Source organism: Elephantulus edwardii, unplaced genomic scaffold (genome assembly GCF_000299155.1).
Source record: "Elephantulus edwardii isolate Elephantulus edwardi_28Jun2011 unplaced genomic scaffold, EleEdw1.0 scaffold00057, whole genome shotgun sequence".
In the NCBI taxonomy this organism is placed as follows: Eukaryota; Metazoa; Chordata; class Mammalia; order Macroscelidea; family Macroscelididae; genus Elephantulus; species Elephantulus edwardii.
Genome location: NW_006399807.1, coordinates 14,007,068 through 14,023,257, shown reverse-complemented (window position 1 = coordinate 14,023,257; position 16,190 = coordinate 14,007,068). Strand labels below are relative to the sequence as shown.

Here is a 16,190-nt window from a genome sequence, read left to right as displayed (position 1 = left end):
CGAGTGCATCCAGAGCAGTATCTGTTTGTTGAAATAAGTCAATTGATAGGCGTCAATTCCTGGGGCCTTGTTTTTTGCCCATTTTTTTCAGAGCAGCTTGAAATTCTTCCTTCATCACTGCAGGCTGCTGCTTATACATTGTTTCATGAAAATTCTTCTGTGTCAGCCATTTCCTTGTGGTACAGCGACTCTGTAAGTTCCTCCAATTTTTTTAATGCTCCCAGGTTCATTAATTATTCTGCCCAAAGCATCTTTAAGTATTGTAACTCTTGGATTGAATTTGCTCTTCAATTCCTTCAGCTTAAGAAATCCTGAGTGAGTTTGTCCCTTTTTATTTTCTGACTCCAGATCCTTGCACATTTCGTTGTAATACTCTACTTTTGTGTTCTCGTGCTACCCTTTGGAATCTTCTGTTCGACTCCTTAAACTATTTTGATTTCTCCCCTTTCCTTTGTCTTCTCAGTGCTCTAGCGCAATATTCAAAGTCCCATCTGACATCCATCTTGGCCTTTTCTTCCTCCTCTGCCTTGCAATGACCTTTTGCATTTCTCATGCATGATATTCTTAATATCCTCCCACAGCTTATTTGGCCTTTGCTCATTGGTGTTGAAGGCCTCAAATCTGTTTCTGAGATGGTTAGATGCATTTAACATAAAGCTTTGTCTGACATACTTTGGGCATGTTGCAAGGAGGGGCCAGTCCTTGGAGAGGTGCATTATGTCTGAGAGGGTGGAGGGACAGCGCAAGAGGGGAAGACCTTCTAAGAGATGGATAGATTCAGTGATCGGGGTAATGGGAGTAGGTGTGTTGGAGAGAGTGAGGTCGACACAGAATAAAGCAGGGTTTAGGACTCTTGTACATGGGGTTGCTATGAGTCACAAGCAACTCAATGGCACATGACAACAACAACAACAGGAGAATGGGGAGAAAACTCAATTCATCCTAATGGAAGAATTACGAATAATGTATAATTCTCCATCCTACCCCAAATGTGGGCAGATTTAGTGACTCACTTCCAAAGAATATAGAAAGAGAAAAATAATCCCATGTTAAAATGGAGAAACTTGACAGGCATTACCTTAAATAAATGCAAGGATTAGCATAGTTGATGTTTTATGGTTATCAAGTATCCTCTGATACAACCTAACAAGAAAAGTATTTCCTCTCTGTAATATTCCTCCTCAGAACTAATAATCCCAATCTAATCTACCAGGCAAACATAGTTTGGAAAGCATTATGCAGGATATCTGGTGGGCATTCAGACTCTCAAGGTCCTGAAAAACCTAAGAAAGACTGAGAAACTACCACAAATCAGTGGGGGCTTCTGAGACTTGATGATGAAAGCATTGAGGTACCCGGAATTGGAGCCTGACCAGAAAAAGATCATCCATGGAAAAAAGTGGTGAAATTAAAATAGTGTCTGGAGTTCAGTTAATTAAAAGAAAATGATGGCTTCTAAAGTCTCTTCCAGCTGGTAGCTATAAGAATAGCATTTATTATCTAATTGCTTCATAACTGTGTTCATATTACTTACAGAGTGCCAAGAAAGAACAAGGAGGTAAGGGAATTATTAAAGTAGGATGGAAGGATTTAATCAACATTTTTCTCCCTCTTCTGACTTCCTGCAGTTGTGTGTTTTAGTGATGTAATGTGTGGCTTGCCCAATGTAATTTTTGAGGCAATAAAATAGTGTGTTGGTGAAAGTCTATTGTCTCTCATCTGTTGATTTCCCAAATCAACACTCACTCTGCCTGCAGTGAGGGGCGACCTCAGTGAACCAGCAGACTCCCAGTCATTTGCAGCTCTGAGTGGTTGCATTTCCCTACACTATGAAACTGTACAGTGGTGATGGTCAGAGTGCCAGGTCCACCACTGGTGCATTCGACTTTCCTGGATATTTTCTTTGCTTACAAAAAAAAAAGTTTCTGGAACTCCAAAGTGAAATCATCCTAGCTCTGATTCATGACATTTTCTTGGTATTTTATATGGTTTCTTTTTTTTTTTTCTAAATAAGCAATTTCAGGTCAGGTAAAAATGTGAGTAAATCATGCCTGGCTCTTGTTCCAGATGTATCAATTTCTGTCCCTTCTTTTTTTTCCCTCTCTCTCCCCCTTTCATGGCTTTGAGACACTAAAAATAAGCAATATCTTCATTCTAGGGCCTTTCTGAGAGTGCCATATAGAAAGAGTATACCAAGAGTACAGAGTTATACGTCTCCACATTGTTCATTACCAAACTTAGCGTTTTCTCTGGTAATTATTTGAAATAGAGCAATAACATGGAGTAATGATTTTGGCACACTCGGGACCCTGGGAGGATCAAAGAGTTTGATGTGACAGTTCGTGAAATGGGGAGGAAGCGAGTCGTCCCCCACTGCCAACACTAACACAGACCCATGCTTGAGGCTCTTGGAGCACCCTGTTTCCAAGTGTCTGCCAGCATTTTCCCTGAGCAGGCCAGCCCTGAAGCTGCTGGTCAGGAAAATTTATGGTTTTTATCAAGCAGACACTGTGGTTCCCTTTGAGGATGGCCAAAGTCTCATTAACTGCTGGTCATGACAACACATATGGTCTTCTAACTAGAGGGCATGACAATTTTCACTAATGGGTAAAGAAGGTAGCCATATGGGACCCCATTTACTTGAAATTGTAAGGGCAAGGCTGAAGGGGAAATGTTTTTGAAAAGAAATTTAAGAGTGACGGTGCTGAAGACAGAGTGACTGAGTTTTTGTTCAAGACCAGACCTTTCCCCTACCATTCTGTATAAACTTGAGCAAATTCCCTAACCTTATATGCTTCTGTTCCCTCTTAGTAAAACTGAAGGTTAATAATAGTGCCCAGCTCACAGCTGGTCCTCCTGTGGGTTTTCTTTCTCCTCCAAAGCAGCTGGTGGATTTGAACCATTGGTCTTAGGGTTGTTTAACACATAAAATAAAATACATCGAATGCTGTTTTAGCACATAGGGAGCCATCAACAAATGTCAGCTACAATTTTTTTTTTTTAGTCTCTGGATAGAACAAAAAATTAATCAGCATTTCAGATTCACCCAGAAGCATCATGGGAGATAGTTCTACTGATCTGCTTCTGAAAAGGCACACCCATGAAAACTCCATGAGACATAATTGCACTCTGCAGTGAGTGGGAGCACCATGAGTTGGACTGGACTCAACTGCAATTTTTTTTGGATGCAATTTATTTGGTTTTTTACATTTTAATCATTATTTTGCAATGGAAATAATCAGGCTTTCTGGTAGCCCAAGATCTGCCTTGTCCCTCAAATATTTGCTCACTGTGGGCTTAAAACAGCATAAGCATCATGGTAAGTATTGTGGATAATTCAGGTACAAACATATCCAAATCTTTGCCATCAGGAAGCTATACTCTGGTGGAAACAATAAGAAAAGTATAAACAAAGTACTATGTATGCTACCTGATGCTTTTCTGTGATACTAATTGCAAAGTGCCTTGAAATCCCAGAGTCAGTCTTCTAATTAGGGAATGGGAGAAGCTTTTATGGAAGAGAATTTGAATGGCAAATGGGTTTGCTTTTAACAAACAGAGATTGATGCAGAGGTGAGGTAGGAAGGGTTGAGGAGAGCAGTGAGGACTCAAGGAAGATGAAAGACATAGAGGAAGTCCTGGGGAGCAGCAGGATCTGTCCTCATCAAGGGGTAAGTCTGGGTTCTTGGTGGAGGGAGGCCTTCACTGGACTTGGCCAAAGATATTTGCAATTTTATTGTTTGTAAAAAGTCTCCTCAGAAAAAAGTTGGTGGTGTCAAGAATTTTGGATCTGAGGACTGCTCTAGAGACTGAGAAAATATCTTGCTATATCTCTTCCTCTTACCCACACAGCTCAGAGACACTTCCCACATTTGTCATTGAATCTGGAACATTAAAAAAAAAAAAAAACCAACAAAAACACAAAACCACAAAAAAAAAAACACACTTAAAAAACAATAGCAAAAGGAGAGGAAATCAAACTCATTGTCATTGCATCAGAATAGACTCACAGCTGACCCTAGATAGGGTTTTCAGAGCCTGGAAATCTCACAGGGCGCTCTGGTCGCCTAGTGGTAAGAAACGGTTCTGCACATGGTTCGAATACATCAGTTCTCTGTGAGAGAAGGATGGACAATCTCATCTCCATGCGATTAACTGTCCCTGAAAAACCCACGAGAGGGTCAGCTATGAAATGGTTCCAACTTTATGGTACTCAACAACAACATAAATCTCCCAGGAAGAGATTTTCTATCTTTCTCCTGCAGAGTAGCTGGTAGATTCGAATCACCAGAGAGGTGCCATCTTTGGGTTAACAGTGCGATTTCCTGTAGACTAGGACACCAGAGCTCTATTTGCTAATGAGTTTGGCACACAGGCATTATTAAAAATATCAGGTCAATTTATCAAAATCTCTTAATAAAATATTAATTCCTCCGAGATTATAAATTGCAGGTTTTGTAAGTTTAAAGTACTTTTTCCAAAGAATTTCTAGAGCATGTTATAATTAAGCATAATAATGTTCATAACAAATGAGACTTGCCAGCTGAGAGTTCTCTTTTAAGAAATATCTTTTCCAAACCTCCATATACTTTCTAATCGTAGTGCTGAAATGAGACCGGTGTAACTACATTTGAAATCTTTCTCACACAATGAATTTGGCCAAAAGACCAAGTTATTCTAATTATACAAACATATGAGAAGAAATCTCAACAAAAATAGGTTTTTCAAACGTTTCTTCGTGCCAAATTTAAAACTTCACCTCAAGCGTAAGTAAAAAAAAAAATCAATCTGAAAATAGGATGATTTGCAGAGACTCAAATGTTTCAACTAAGCAGTTTTAATCCAGACACTATTTTTGTTGTTGTTCTTAAAAAAGCTGTAACTTCTACTGGTAGAAAACCACCAGAGAATGTGGCTCTTAGTCACTCTTTGTCCCTGGAATAAAACATAACCCCAAACAGTACGTAGGCCTATAAAGTGAACAATTGTACGAGGGAAGTACTCACTCCTTAAAATAAGCAACCATATAGCGACAAAAACCACACCAGTTGCCAAAAAATAAAGCCCTGGAGGCAGGAAAGGTAAAGATAGGAGGACTAATGGAAATTAGACTTATGAAAAGAAGTGAGAAAAGAGTATATTCTGAGTATTGTAATTAACGCTACGAGACAAAATATGTATTGAATGAACAACCACTCTACTTTGTCAACATTTGCTTAACTCACAATAAAACTTAATTTCATTTAAAAGGCTAATATTTCTTTCCTGTCTTACTCTATTCATTTCCTCCTTTCCATAAACAAATGTTTGGTGAGTAAATTGTCTTTCTGCTGTATACTACAATCCATGTTCCCACATGTGCTTCTATCAACCCACACATTCTGTTGTTATGAAAGCTACAATGTCAGTAAGAACAGCCCACATCAAGCATCATACCAGTAGAGTAAGATTTTCTTTCAAAAAGCTCACTCTTTAATCAGAGAAGTACTGTTGCAAAGCTTCTTGAGATTTCTCCTGACATTCTCTTAGGATTTCATCATTTGTCCTTTCAATCCCCTCTAGGTAGAGGCTGTCAGTGATCTTTGTTGTCAATGAAGAGTTTAAAGACTTAAATTCTGGTTGTGATTCCTCGGCAGCCTGAAGGTGAATCTGTAGCTCAAACGCCTGCACCTTTGCTTTCCTCATACTATCAATTGCTACATGCTACAAAATAATTGGTGCAAACGTATGAGCAAAACATTTTGAGTTCTTTAGATAAAAAGAAATAGATCAGTTAGTTAATATAGCAATGACAGAAAAGAAATAAAGCCAAGTTGGAAGAAAGTTGTATTGACTGAACTCACTTCATCCTCCATGGAATTTTTCCTTATCTTTGAAGGGAAAATACGTAATCCATTTAAATGGGCAAATAAATAAATTAAGCAACTAAGTAGGTTGCTAAACAAGACAGTGATACTATGCTTTCCAAGTGTAATTAAAGAGAGCATTTTATAGCAAAAGAGTATAAAAACATATCAGGAGACAACATGATGTAATGAAGATAGGACCGGCCTTTATTGGCACCTACCTTCTCTGGGCCTCAGTTCCACATCTCAAATTATAAACTCTTACTCAATGTGAGAGAAAGTTCAGAATTCTGGGAACTTCCTAATGATAAACCCCGATGTAAATTACCAACTGCTAATTTGAAACATCTCGGAATTTAAACAGTCATAATTCCTGCTGTTCTTCTCCTGTATTCCACTTCAAAACTCACATCTTTGATGGGTTAGCCAGAGAACACAATGTTTTCCCAAGGTTCTTTGTTCTGAGTAGAATTATGCTTCAGTTCTACTTCCTCTGCCTTACATATTTCACATTTTGCTGAAATCTGGCATCCAACTGGTCATTGAAATGTAACAGTCGAGTGATCCAGCTCATTTATCACCTAGAGTCCTTTCAAATTCATTCACAGAGAATGAGAGTCTGGGAGAAGCTGCAAGAACACTTATATCTGAATTTTTCTTTCAAAAGTTATAACCATGACTTTGGCCATTTTGTATGTCATTAAAGGGATATATGGATATATGGCCAGGGGCAAGCTCATTGTAGTATATAACAGGTCTCATATATTCATACCACTTGAATTTTATGAAATTGGGTTAAAATGAGCAAAAAAGGGTGAATAGTACTTTTTTGTAGGATTAGTGCCAGCACTTTTGTATAGTCGTAGGAAATTTCACTATTAACCTGAAGGCCACACTTCTTTGATGGTTCAAGAATGATGGACAATCTCCTTCCTCAGGATTTACAGTTTCAGAAAAACAAAGGAAGGTCAGTTGTGAGTCAGTTCCAACTTATATAAAACACTTGGCATGTAGGAGGCACGTGGGTAATAATAATTATTACTAAGAGAACCTCTATATCTCACTCTAAGTCCTTGCCTACAACAGAAACATAGGTCATCATACTCGCCCCTCTTTCTCTTTCCAATTGGCAATAGCCTATGCTGTTTCTTTATCTTCTTCAACCCGACCATCCATTTAACTGCTCATTTCTAGTCAAGATTCTATATGCTGAGCACGTACTATAGGCAAGGGAATGTTTTTATTTTGTGAATGCATCAAAGAACAAAATTGTCCAAACTCAACCATGCGCTCTCCTGATATTTATTGTAATTACCAGTATATTTATCTTTAGCTACATTGTACTGTTCACTGCCTGAAACGTAACACTTCACTTTTCTTTTTTTCTTTTTTTTACCAACGGATAGTCAATTTATTAAAATAGTTGATTTAGGCATCTGCAATGGTGACTTCAACCTCTACTCCAGGCTCAATGCTGATGGAGGTGATCTGCTTGACAATCTCAGAAGGACTGTGTAAGTCAATGAGTCGCTTGTGGATCCTCGTCCGGAAACGATGCCAGGTCTTGGAACCTTCCCCACAAGGAGTCTTCCCTGTAGTGATTCTCAGAGTCTTGGTAGGCATTCTGACCGGTCCCTTCACCTTCAGGTTCTTCTCCTTTGCACCTCTGATCAAGTCGGCACACATCTTCTCCAGGGATTTTACGTTGTGGCTGGTTAGGGTAATCCTAATTCGGTGAATGGCCACCTCCAGTTCCACAGGTGTCCTTCCGGTGTCCTTAAAAGCCATGGCTGCGGCACGGCTTTCTGACCGACTTGTTCCCGGGAGAGAGCGAACAGCGGTGAGTCAGGAGCAGGAGCGGGAGAACACCACAACCCTGCAAGAGCTACCGCGTCTTCCTTAGAGAGCACACTTCACTTTTCTTAAAAATGCAGCACCAAGTAAATGTTCGTGCAAGGTAGATGCCCAATAAATACAAAACCAATAAAATCATTAAGAATTGAGACTATGCAGAAAAAGGCAAGAGACAATGTCTCACACACACAGCTTACAAAAGTAGCATGGGGACAAATGTCCAGGTCTTGAACAAATGAACTCTATAAATAGCTCTGTCCCTACCATTTTATTCTAAAACTGACAGAGCAAAGAAGAAATGCACATCTGCGTGATTCCAAGGACAAGTTTCAATTTCTATTGATGTATTTTGCTTTTCCCAAAGGAAAACAAAATTTCCTGGGAATTTTCAACTCTTGATCTCCTCCCCAAAAGTCAAACATTCTAAGATATTTGCAAGGAAATTAGTGAAGCAGGAATAAAAGCACAATGGACAGCTCCAAAAGAGCTAACGTGCAGGCTGATTGGTCTTTGAAGAGACCCTTCTAGATGGTGAGTAAAAGAATATCACAAAGAGGGAAGAAAAAAATGTTCCTGAAAAGATGTTAAGGTAAGACATCAACAGTTAAAGATTGTGGAAAGAGCATGATATTGAATAGGTTGTGATTATAGTCTACTCATGAAATTGTTTCATTTGGACATGTTGTCAGGAGACATCAGTCCTTGGAAAAAGACATCATGTTGGGAAAAGTAGAGAGTCAGCAGAACAAAGGAAGGCCCTCAACAAGATGGATTACCACAGTAATTACATCATTACCCCTATACCAATGGACTGTAGCATGGTAGATGTCATGAGGATGATGGAGGAGAGGGCACATTTTCCATCGGCTGCTCATAGGGTCACTATGAGTGTTAGCTGACTTGATGGCACCTAATAACAACTGTAACACCTACTCTGAGAGTAGGAGCTTTTTACATCCATTTTATAGACAAGGAAACTAAGGCTCAGAAATGTGCCTAATAATTTCTTAGCCAGTAATTAAAGTTATTTGATATATGGTATAATAATTGTTTCCACAGACAAGAGAATGAGAGTATTACATAAATCAAATATAAGAATGAGCAAGTCATATGGTGCCACTGTTGTAGAATGAGGCTGATACAGGGTGAGGGTAAGACTGAGAAAAACTGGATGAAATATGTTTACGGCATTGAAGTCTATGGGGGAGAGGATAGTTTAAAAGTATTATATTTTAGGGCATTATGTTTATCGTAGGAGTACGCAATGAGGGTTGCAGAGTGGATTATATTTGGGATATGGGGTGGGATTGGGAAGTGCAGGGGGGGGATTGTATACCAATGAGGGAGTTCTTCTTTTGCTTTTCAAGGAGAAGAGCTAAGGGGGGGGGCAGGGAGAAGGGTGCAACAATGAATGAATGGAATTCAAAAATCTCTGTAGATGTTCATTGAAATGAAAAATAAATAATTTAATACAAAAAAAGAAATATACTAATTAAAACTAAAAAAAGAATAAGCAAGTCAGGTGCAATAAACATTTGCTGGATGAATGAGAAAGGAAGAGGAAATGAAGACAAATTTTAGCTTTAATGAAGAAAATTATTAAACATTTTGAAGACATCAGTTCTTGATGGTCACAGGTTTCAGTGTGGAAAAAATCACCATCCTTAGCTTACAGACTAAAACATTGATGCACAATCAATAACTATATAAATTATTTGGCAAATACAATATTTCGCAAGGTTCAGACAGGAGAGAAAAGTGCATTCAAAAGATGAACTGAAGAGCATTTAATGAGGGGACTATTCACAGAACTTTGAAGGCCTAGTGGGTGAGGAATTGTTCTGCAAACCCAAAGACAAGCATGGTTATTCTGCAGAGAAATATGGGCAATCTCTTTTTGTGTGATTTACAGCCTCTGAAAACCCTCTGGAGTGTCTAAGAGTCATATGAATGAGTTACGGGGCTGTAAGCAAGGGAAAGCCACCCAGAAAGCTGCCTGAAGAGGAATTGATACCCACTCCTAGTCCCTTAAGAAGAAAGGAAGGGAACTGATTCCAGTGAGATCGACAGCTGAGAGATGGGGTTACCTAACCGGAGTTGTGTCATCTTTCGGTTTTTGAAAGCAGACAGAAGCCAAGTTGAAGGAGAGAAAAGAAAGAGGGGAAGGGATACAAAAATATCCTTTTCTTCTAAAAAAGCAGAAAGAGAAAATAAAACAAAGCCAGGAATTTAAGAAATGGAAAGAGATAAATACATATACACAGACAAGGAAAAAAGAGAGAGGTAAATCCAGGTGGCACAACAGTTACGTATGAGGCTGTTACTAAAAGAAGTTGATGGTCTGAACCTAGCCAGCAGCTCTGTGGCAGAAAGACCTAGATCTCCTCCTGTAAAGGTGACTTATAAAATCCCATGGGACAATTCCAATATGTCACCTAAGGTCACTATCAGTTGAAATCAACTTGATGACACAGAACAACAGCAATCACATGCACACCATTTATTTATATTTTTATTTTTCATTCATTCGTTGAATAGAACTAGAATTTTACATGACACAAGTTTCAGTGCCACTAGAGTTAATGTGATACAAAGCACAAAACTCTTGTTCGGAAGGAAGTCACTCAGAAAACATATGAGTACACTTCAAAAGCAACCAAAATAACAATAAATCAACATGAAATTTTATGCGCACTCTATTCAACAATCTCCGTTATGCAGATGACACAACCTTGCTTGCTGAAACTGAGGAGGACCTCATGCACTTGCTGCGAAGGGTCAAGGACTGCAGCCTTCAGTATGGACTAAGGCTTAATGTCAAGAAAACAAAGATTCTCGCCACTGGACCAATTGGCAGCGTCAGGATGGATGATGAAGAGATTGAGATTGTTCACAGCTTCACTTTGCTCGGCTCCACAGTTAACACTCTTGGTACCAGCAGTCAGGAAATCAAAAAGCGTATCGCGATGGGAAAGTCTGCCGTTAGGGACCTCTCAAACGTACTCAGGAGCAACAGTGTCTCTCTGGAGACTAAGGTGCGCCTGATACAGGTCATGGTATTTGCAATCGCTTGTTATTCATCAGAGAGTTGGACAATGACTAGGGAGGACAGAAGGAGAGTGGATGCTTTTGAGCTGTGGTGCTGGAGAAGGGTACTGAATGTACCCTGGACTGCCAGGAAAACAAACGGATTTGTCTTGGAGAGGATTAAACCAAGCTGCTCCTTGGAGGCAAGGATTCTGGGGCTTCGTCTGACATACTTTGGACATGTTGCCAGGAGGGACGGGTCCTTGGAGAGGGACATCATGCTTGGGAGGGTGGAGGGACAGTGCAGGAGGGGAAGACCCTCTATGAGATGGATTGATTCGGTGACTGGGGTAATCGGGATGGGTGTGTCAGAGGTGGTGCGGTTGGCGCAGGATAGAGCAGGGTTTAGAGCTGTTGTGCATAGGGTCGCTATGAGTCGGAAACGACTCGATGGCACATAACAACAACAACATTCCACATTGCAAAGATGGCAAGTGTTGCTGTGTCAGTCAGTCGGTAAGGAAGGACTGGAAAGGACTGGAGGAGCTTGCAAATCAGGGAGATATCTACACTGCTTTGTGAAGTAACACATTCTGAGACTGATTAGTAAAATGAAGGCCTTCTAAATGAAGTCAAGAAAGTAGCTTATGCAAACCCACCCACTGCTGTGGAGTCAACTCTGACTCATAGTGACCTCACAGGACATGGCAGTACTGCCCCCGAAGGGCTATAAGCAATAATCACTGCAGAAGCAGGCAAACAGTCGCATCATTCTCCCTCAGAGCAGCTGGGGGCTTAAATCACTGATTGTTCACTTAACAATCCAGGAGGCTTGAGAATAGCGGCAGAGGTTGGAAAAGGCCTGATGATTTGAGAAAGCAAAATTACTAAGATTTGAATTCTTGCTAAAGAATATTAAATTTCTTCTACAGATATGGTAAGTCCTCAGAGGTGTTAAAGCAGTAAAGCAGGGTGGTTTTACTCATAACTTAGGAAAACCATTACTGAAATATTTCTTCAATTTAGGAAAAGTGAAGAAAGCAAGAGGTAGTAGAGAGAGAAAAGAACAGCTAAGCATAAACTTATTGTCTTTAAATTTTTTCCCCTTTGTTTTATGGGTAGTTTTTATTTTGTTTTTGGGGAGTTTTTTGTTTTGCTTTGTTTTGGGGGTTTTTGGCAACTATTCTTTTAAAATATAAGTAGAAAGACATTTACCCAGTTAGAAAAATGACCAATATTCATTGTTGCTGCCTACCCCTGCAACATGTTTGGTTGTGGGAGTTCTGTTTGTTTATTTATTTGGTTTTTTGATCCACACTTTACCTACTCCACCACAAACCCTTCATACTTTTGCCTACACCATTCAACACCCATCTCCCATTGATCAGCCTAAGTCTCAAGCCATCGGGATTTCTGTAATTCTGAACATATCATGCTGCTGTCAGTCTCTTATGATGCAGCCAGTATAACTTTAAAGTTTTTAAGTACAACTGTCATGTACAACTTCTTCTCCTGGAAGGTTCTGAGAAAAAGTCCTAGTTCTTAAACTTCCACTCTAGGATTGACTTCTTGTGGGTTAAATACCATTTGTCTTCCATTTGCAGCCTGGTGCTGATACAAGAGGATGGCTTCCCAGGAGAGAAAGATGTGTCCTCCAGGACCAGTGCACAAAAATCTATTTCTCTGGCATTGGTGTCCTTGTGGGTCTCTGGTTAGTCTTCCCCTTAGTACCTGAGATAAGGTGTGGAGATCAGGAAAGGTCCACCTCTCTCCCCTTGGCAGCATCAGTATGGATGGTGAAGAGATTGAGATAGTTAACAGTTTTAGTTTATTTGGTTCCACAGTCAACACTCTTGGTAACAGCAGCCAGGAAATCAAGAGACGAATTGCATCAGGAAAGTCAGCTGTCAGGGACCTCTCGAGAGTACTGAAGAACAAACAACAAAGTCAGGCTGGAGACTAAGGTGCACCTGATCCAGGCTATAGTCTTCACAATTACGTGCTATGCATCAGAGAGTTGGGCAGTGAATAGGGATGATAGAAAGAGAATTGATGCCTTTGAGCTGTGGTGCTGGAGAAGAGTATTGAATATACCATGGACTACTAGGAGAACAAACAGGTTTGTCCTGGAGAGGGTGAAGCCAGAATGCTCCTTGGAGTCCAGGATTCTGAAGCTTCGTCTGACATACTTTGGGCATGTTGCAGGAAGGTCCTTGGAGAGGAACATCATGTTTGGCAGAGTGAAGGGGTGATGAAGTAGAGGAAGACCTTCAATGAGATGGATCGATGCTCTGATTGGAATGATGGGAATGAGTGTGTATGAGATGGTGAGGTTGGCACAGAATAAAGCAGTGTTTAGGGCTCTTGTCTCCATGAGTCGCAAGCAACTTGATGGCACATAACAAAAACAACAATTCTCTTAAAAAACCTTTGGGGCAAATATAGAGAAACTTGGTCTCACATACTTTGGACATGTCTCAGGAGGGGCCAGTCCTTGGAAAAGGCCATCATGTTAGGAAAGATGGAGAGTCTGAGAAAGAGAGGAGGACCCTCAACACGATGGAGTAATGCAGTAACAATGAGCTCAGGCCGAATAGGGCAAGGTTTGAACTTGTTCATAGGCTCAGTCTGAGTCATAGTTGACTTTATGGCACCTAACAACAGCTATAATTCTTTGCTTTAAACATTTACTTAGTAGAGAAGACATTCTATTGGACATTGGGGAAATCAGAATGAGAAATGCCATTTCTTTCCATGCTGGCGTCTTTGTCCTGCAGTCACCTTAGAGCAGCCCTGCAAGTATCTTCCGGTTCATTCACTGACCTAGTTAGGACCTTGACTACAAGTTTCATTCAAGAGATTTTTGAGGACATATTACCTAGGAAAGATCCATGAGGGAAAAAAAGCTTCATTCTCCACCCAAGACCCCACTGACAATAGTAGGAATAGAGTCGTGAACTTGAAAAGCAGACAGACTTCTGCTTCTTCTCACGGCTTCCCACAACAGATGGAGAAAAGACCTCCTGTGGTCGCTGGTGATCCTCAACTGGGAACTTCATTCTCAGTAGCTACAGATTTTCTTAATCATTCAACTTAACTCAACTTGACACTAGGTTCTATTGCTTTTCGGGAGAGGGGTCTTGGGAGGTTGTAAACCTATGTGGCTGGGAAAAGAATGCACAGCTCTAAGTGTGAAGAAGGAGAGGCACTACAGATTTCCAAGTTTTGCAGCTTGTCTGCCTGTGGAGACAGTACTGCAATGTGCTCTTGAAATCATTTGGGTGGGCCTTGTTTCTGAGGAAAGAAAGAGGCCCCAGAACCTCCCAAGTGAGCGCAAGAATGATTTCCAGATAGTCAAGTGGAGCGGCCTTCTGGCTACCCGGACTGGATGTGCTTGGCAGTCTCTCCATCTGGCTGGCCAGTATCCTGAGGTTAGCAAAGCAGAAGGCAAATCTTTGGGGAGCTAAAAGACATGTGCACGTGCCAGTATTTTTTGACAAATGTACAGCTAATTGTTTTCTATAATTCTTCTCCTGAGACCCAAGCTGTGTGCACCAGGCACCAAAACTATCCATCCCACCACCCCAGACCCTCAGAGACCCTTCATAACTACACATACTTGGTCCAACCATCTTCCCCACAGGAAATGGACAGAGCAGCCTCTGGGGAGGAAAGAGTAATGCAGGGCATGGGAAAGCAGAAAAATCTCCCGAGCGAGAAGACAAACTTGTGCAAATAAAGCTAGCAATCTTATATATCAATATGATAAACTCAAAATGTCTTGTAAGGATACCAAGAATGTGATAGCTTAGGAGGCAAGAGAAAGGACTAGTTGTAAGAAGTTTAGATTGTTACATAACTGATAAATAATTTAGTAATTGGAAACTTCAACTTTCCAGGCTGGAATTCAATTTACTGGCAATAGAATTACTTACTGAAACTCATGGCATATAAAATGGATTCCAAAATGGATTAAGCATACATTAAAGTGAAAATAAAGATATGAATTATAAAGTCAATGGCAGTTTTCTTCCAGGTACAACTCTTTCACAACTCCCCTCCTTTGCTTATAATTTTCTCTAATAAGCTTTAGCTACTATCATTCATGCTCAAATGCTTATAGGTGCACACTGTACCTACATATTCTGCTTTTGTCCAGTTAGAAAAAGTATAGGTGGAAATGTTCTGAAATGCAAATTGGATCAGAATATTAACAGTTTATTGCAAATCACAGCAATAGTTAAATTAACACTAATCTAGGATTGGCACTAATGAGCTTTAACTTTTTTTTTCAAAGCTTTTAATCAAGAGATTTGTGCACTAAATATTAAATCGGATTTCTATCTGTCTGTATGTCTCTCTCCACACACACAAAGATTCTTTTTTTGTTGATATAAGTAAATTTTACAGTAACAAAAATGTAAATTTCAATTTATAGTAGCCTCATATAACAAAGTAGAGCCTTATTGACTGTAGTCGTCATAAGAACATAAATATAATCAGATCTTTCTCTCACAAAGCCATTGGATGGGTCCAAAGTGTCATTCTTTTTTTTTAATTGAGATTTTAATGAAAGTTTATGGAGAACTTGGATTTCCATTCATTCATTGTTGCACATTTTCCTTCTTGCCCACCCCTACCCTCCAGTTCGCTTTTCTCTCTGAATAAAAAAATTCTTTCATTTTTGTATAATCCCTCCCCAGTCCACTTTACTATGCAGCTTTAATTCTAGACTCTTGTCATAAAAATAAATACCTAACAATGTATTCCTTTTAAGTGGTTCTCTCCCTCTTCCATTTCAATGCAGTGTACATTATTTATCCCCTCTTTTCTTAGTTTCCCCCCAAACCCGATGTCAGTCCTGTTTTATAACAGTGACATTATGCACTATTTGTCCTTTTGTGACTGAGATATTTCACTCAACATAATGTCCTCCAGGGTCACCCATTTTGTATAATATTTCATGAGTTCCTTTTTTTTCAGTGCCGCATAGGTTTATAACCAAGTGTTTAACCATTGAGCTACCAGGGCTCCATAGTGACACCAAGGTGATGTCCCTCTGGTGGTTGGACTCTATCAAGTGACCTTCCATGTAGTTTCCAACACTACAAACATCACAGGAAGAGATTTTCCCTTTGAAGTTTATGTATAAATTTCTTCAGGTAATTACATGCTCTACCCAACTGCAGGGAAGCTTTGTGTAGCAGTACAACCCCCTATAGGTGAGGCCAACAAAGGAATATCAACTGAGAGAGCAAAGGGACAAGAGAATAAAATGTCATCAGCAACAAAATTGATCAGAAAATTAGTTATCTGTGACCAAATAAGTTAGACAGAAACAGCACTGGTGAATTCAAATTGAAAAAATTTGATCAGTATAAGAAGTAGAATAAAATAAAGCAAAAACAAGACAAAGAAGCAGAGGAAGCAAAAAAGTAGACTGATTTTTTTTAACCAAAAACA

General features: G+C 39.8%; 1 protein-coding gene across 1 annotated transcript; it reads right to left on the bottom strand.

Moving 5' to 3' along the window:
- Nucleotides 1-7,274: 7,274 nt before the first annotated feature.
- LOC102867011 (40S ribosomal protein S20-like) lies at nucleotides 7,275-7,634 on the bottom strand. Its single transcript, XM_006887417.1, has one exon. It carries the CDS (start codon nucleotides 7,632-7,634, stop codon nucleotides 7,275-7,277), a length of 360 nt encoding a protein of 119 aa, XP_006887479.1.
- Between the last annotated feature and the right edge of the window lie 8,556 nt (nucleotides 7,635-16,190).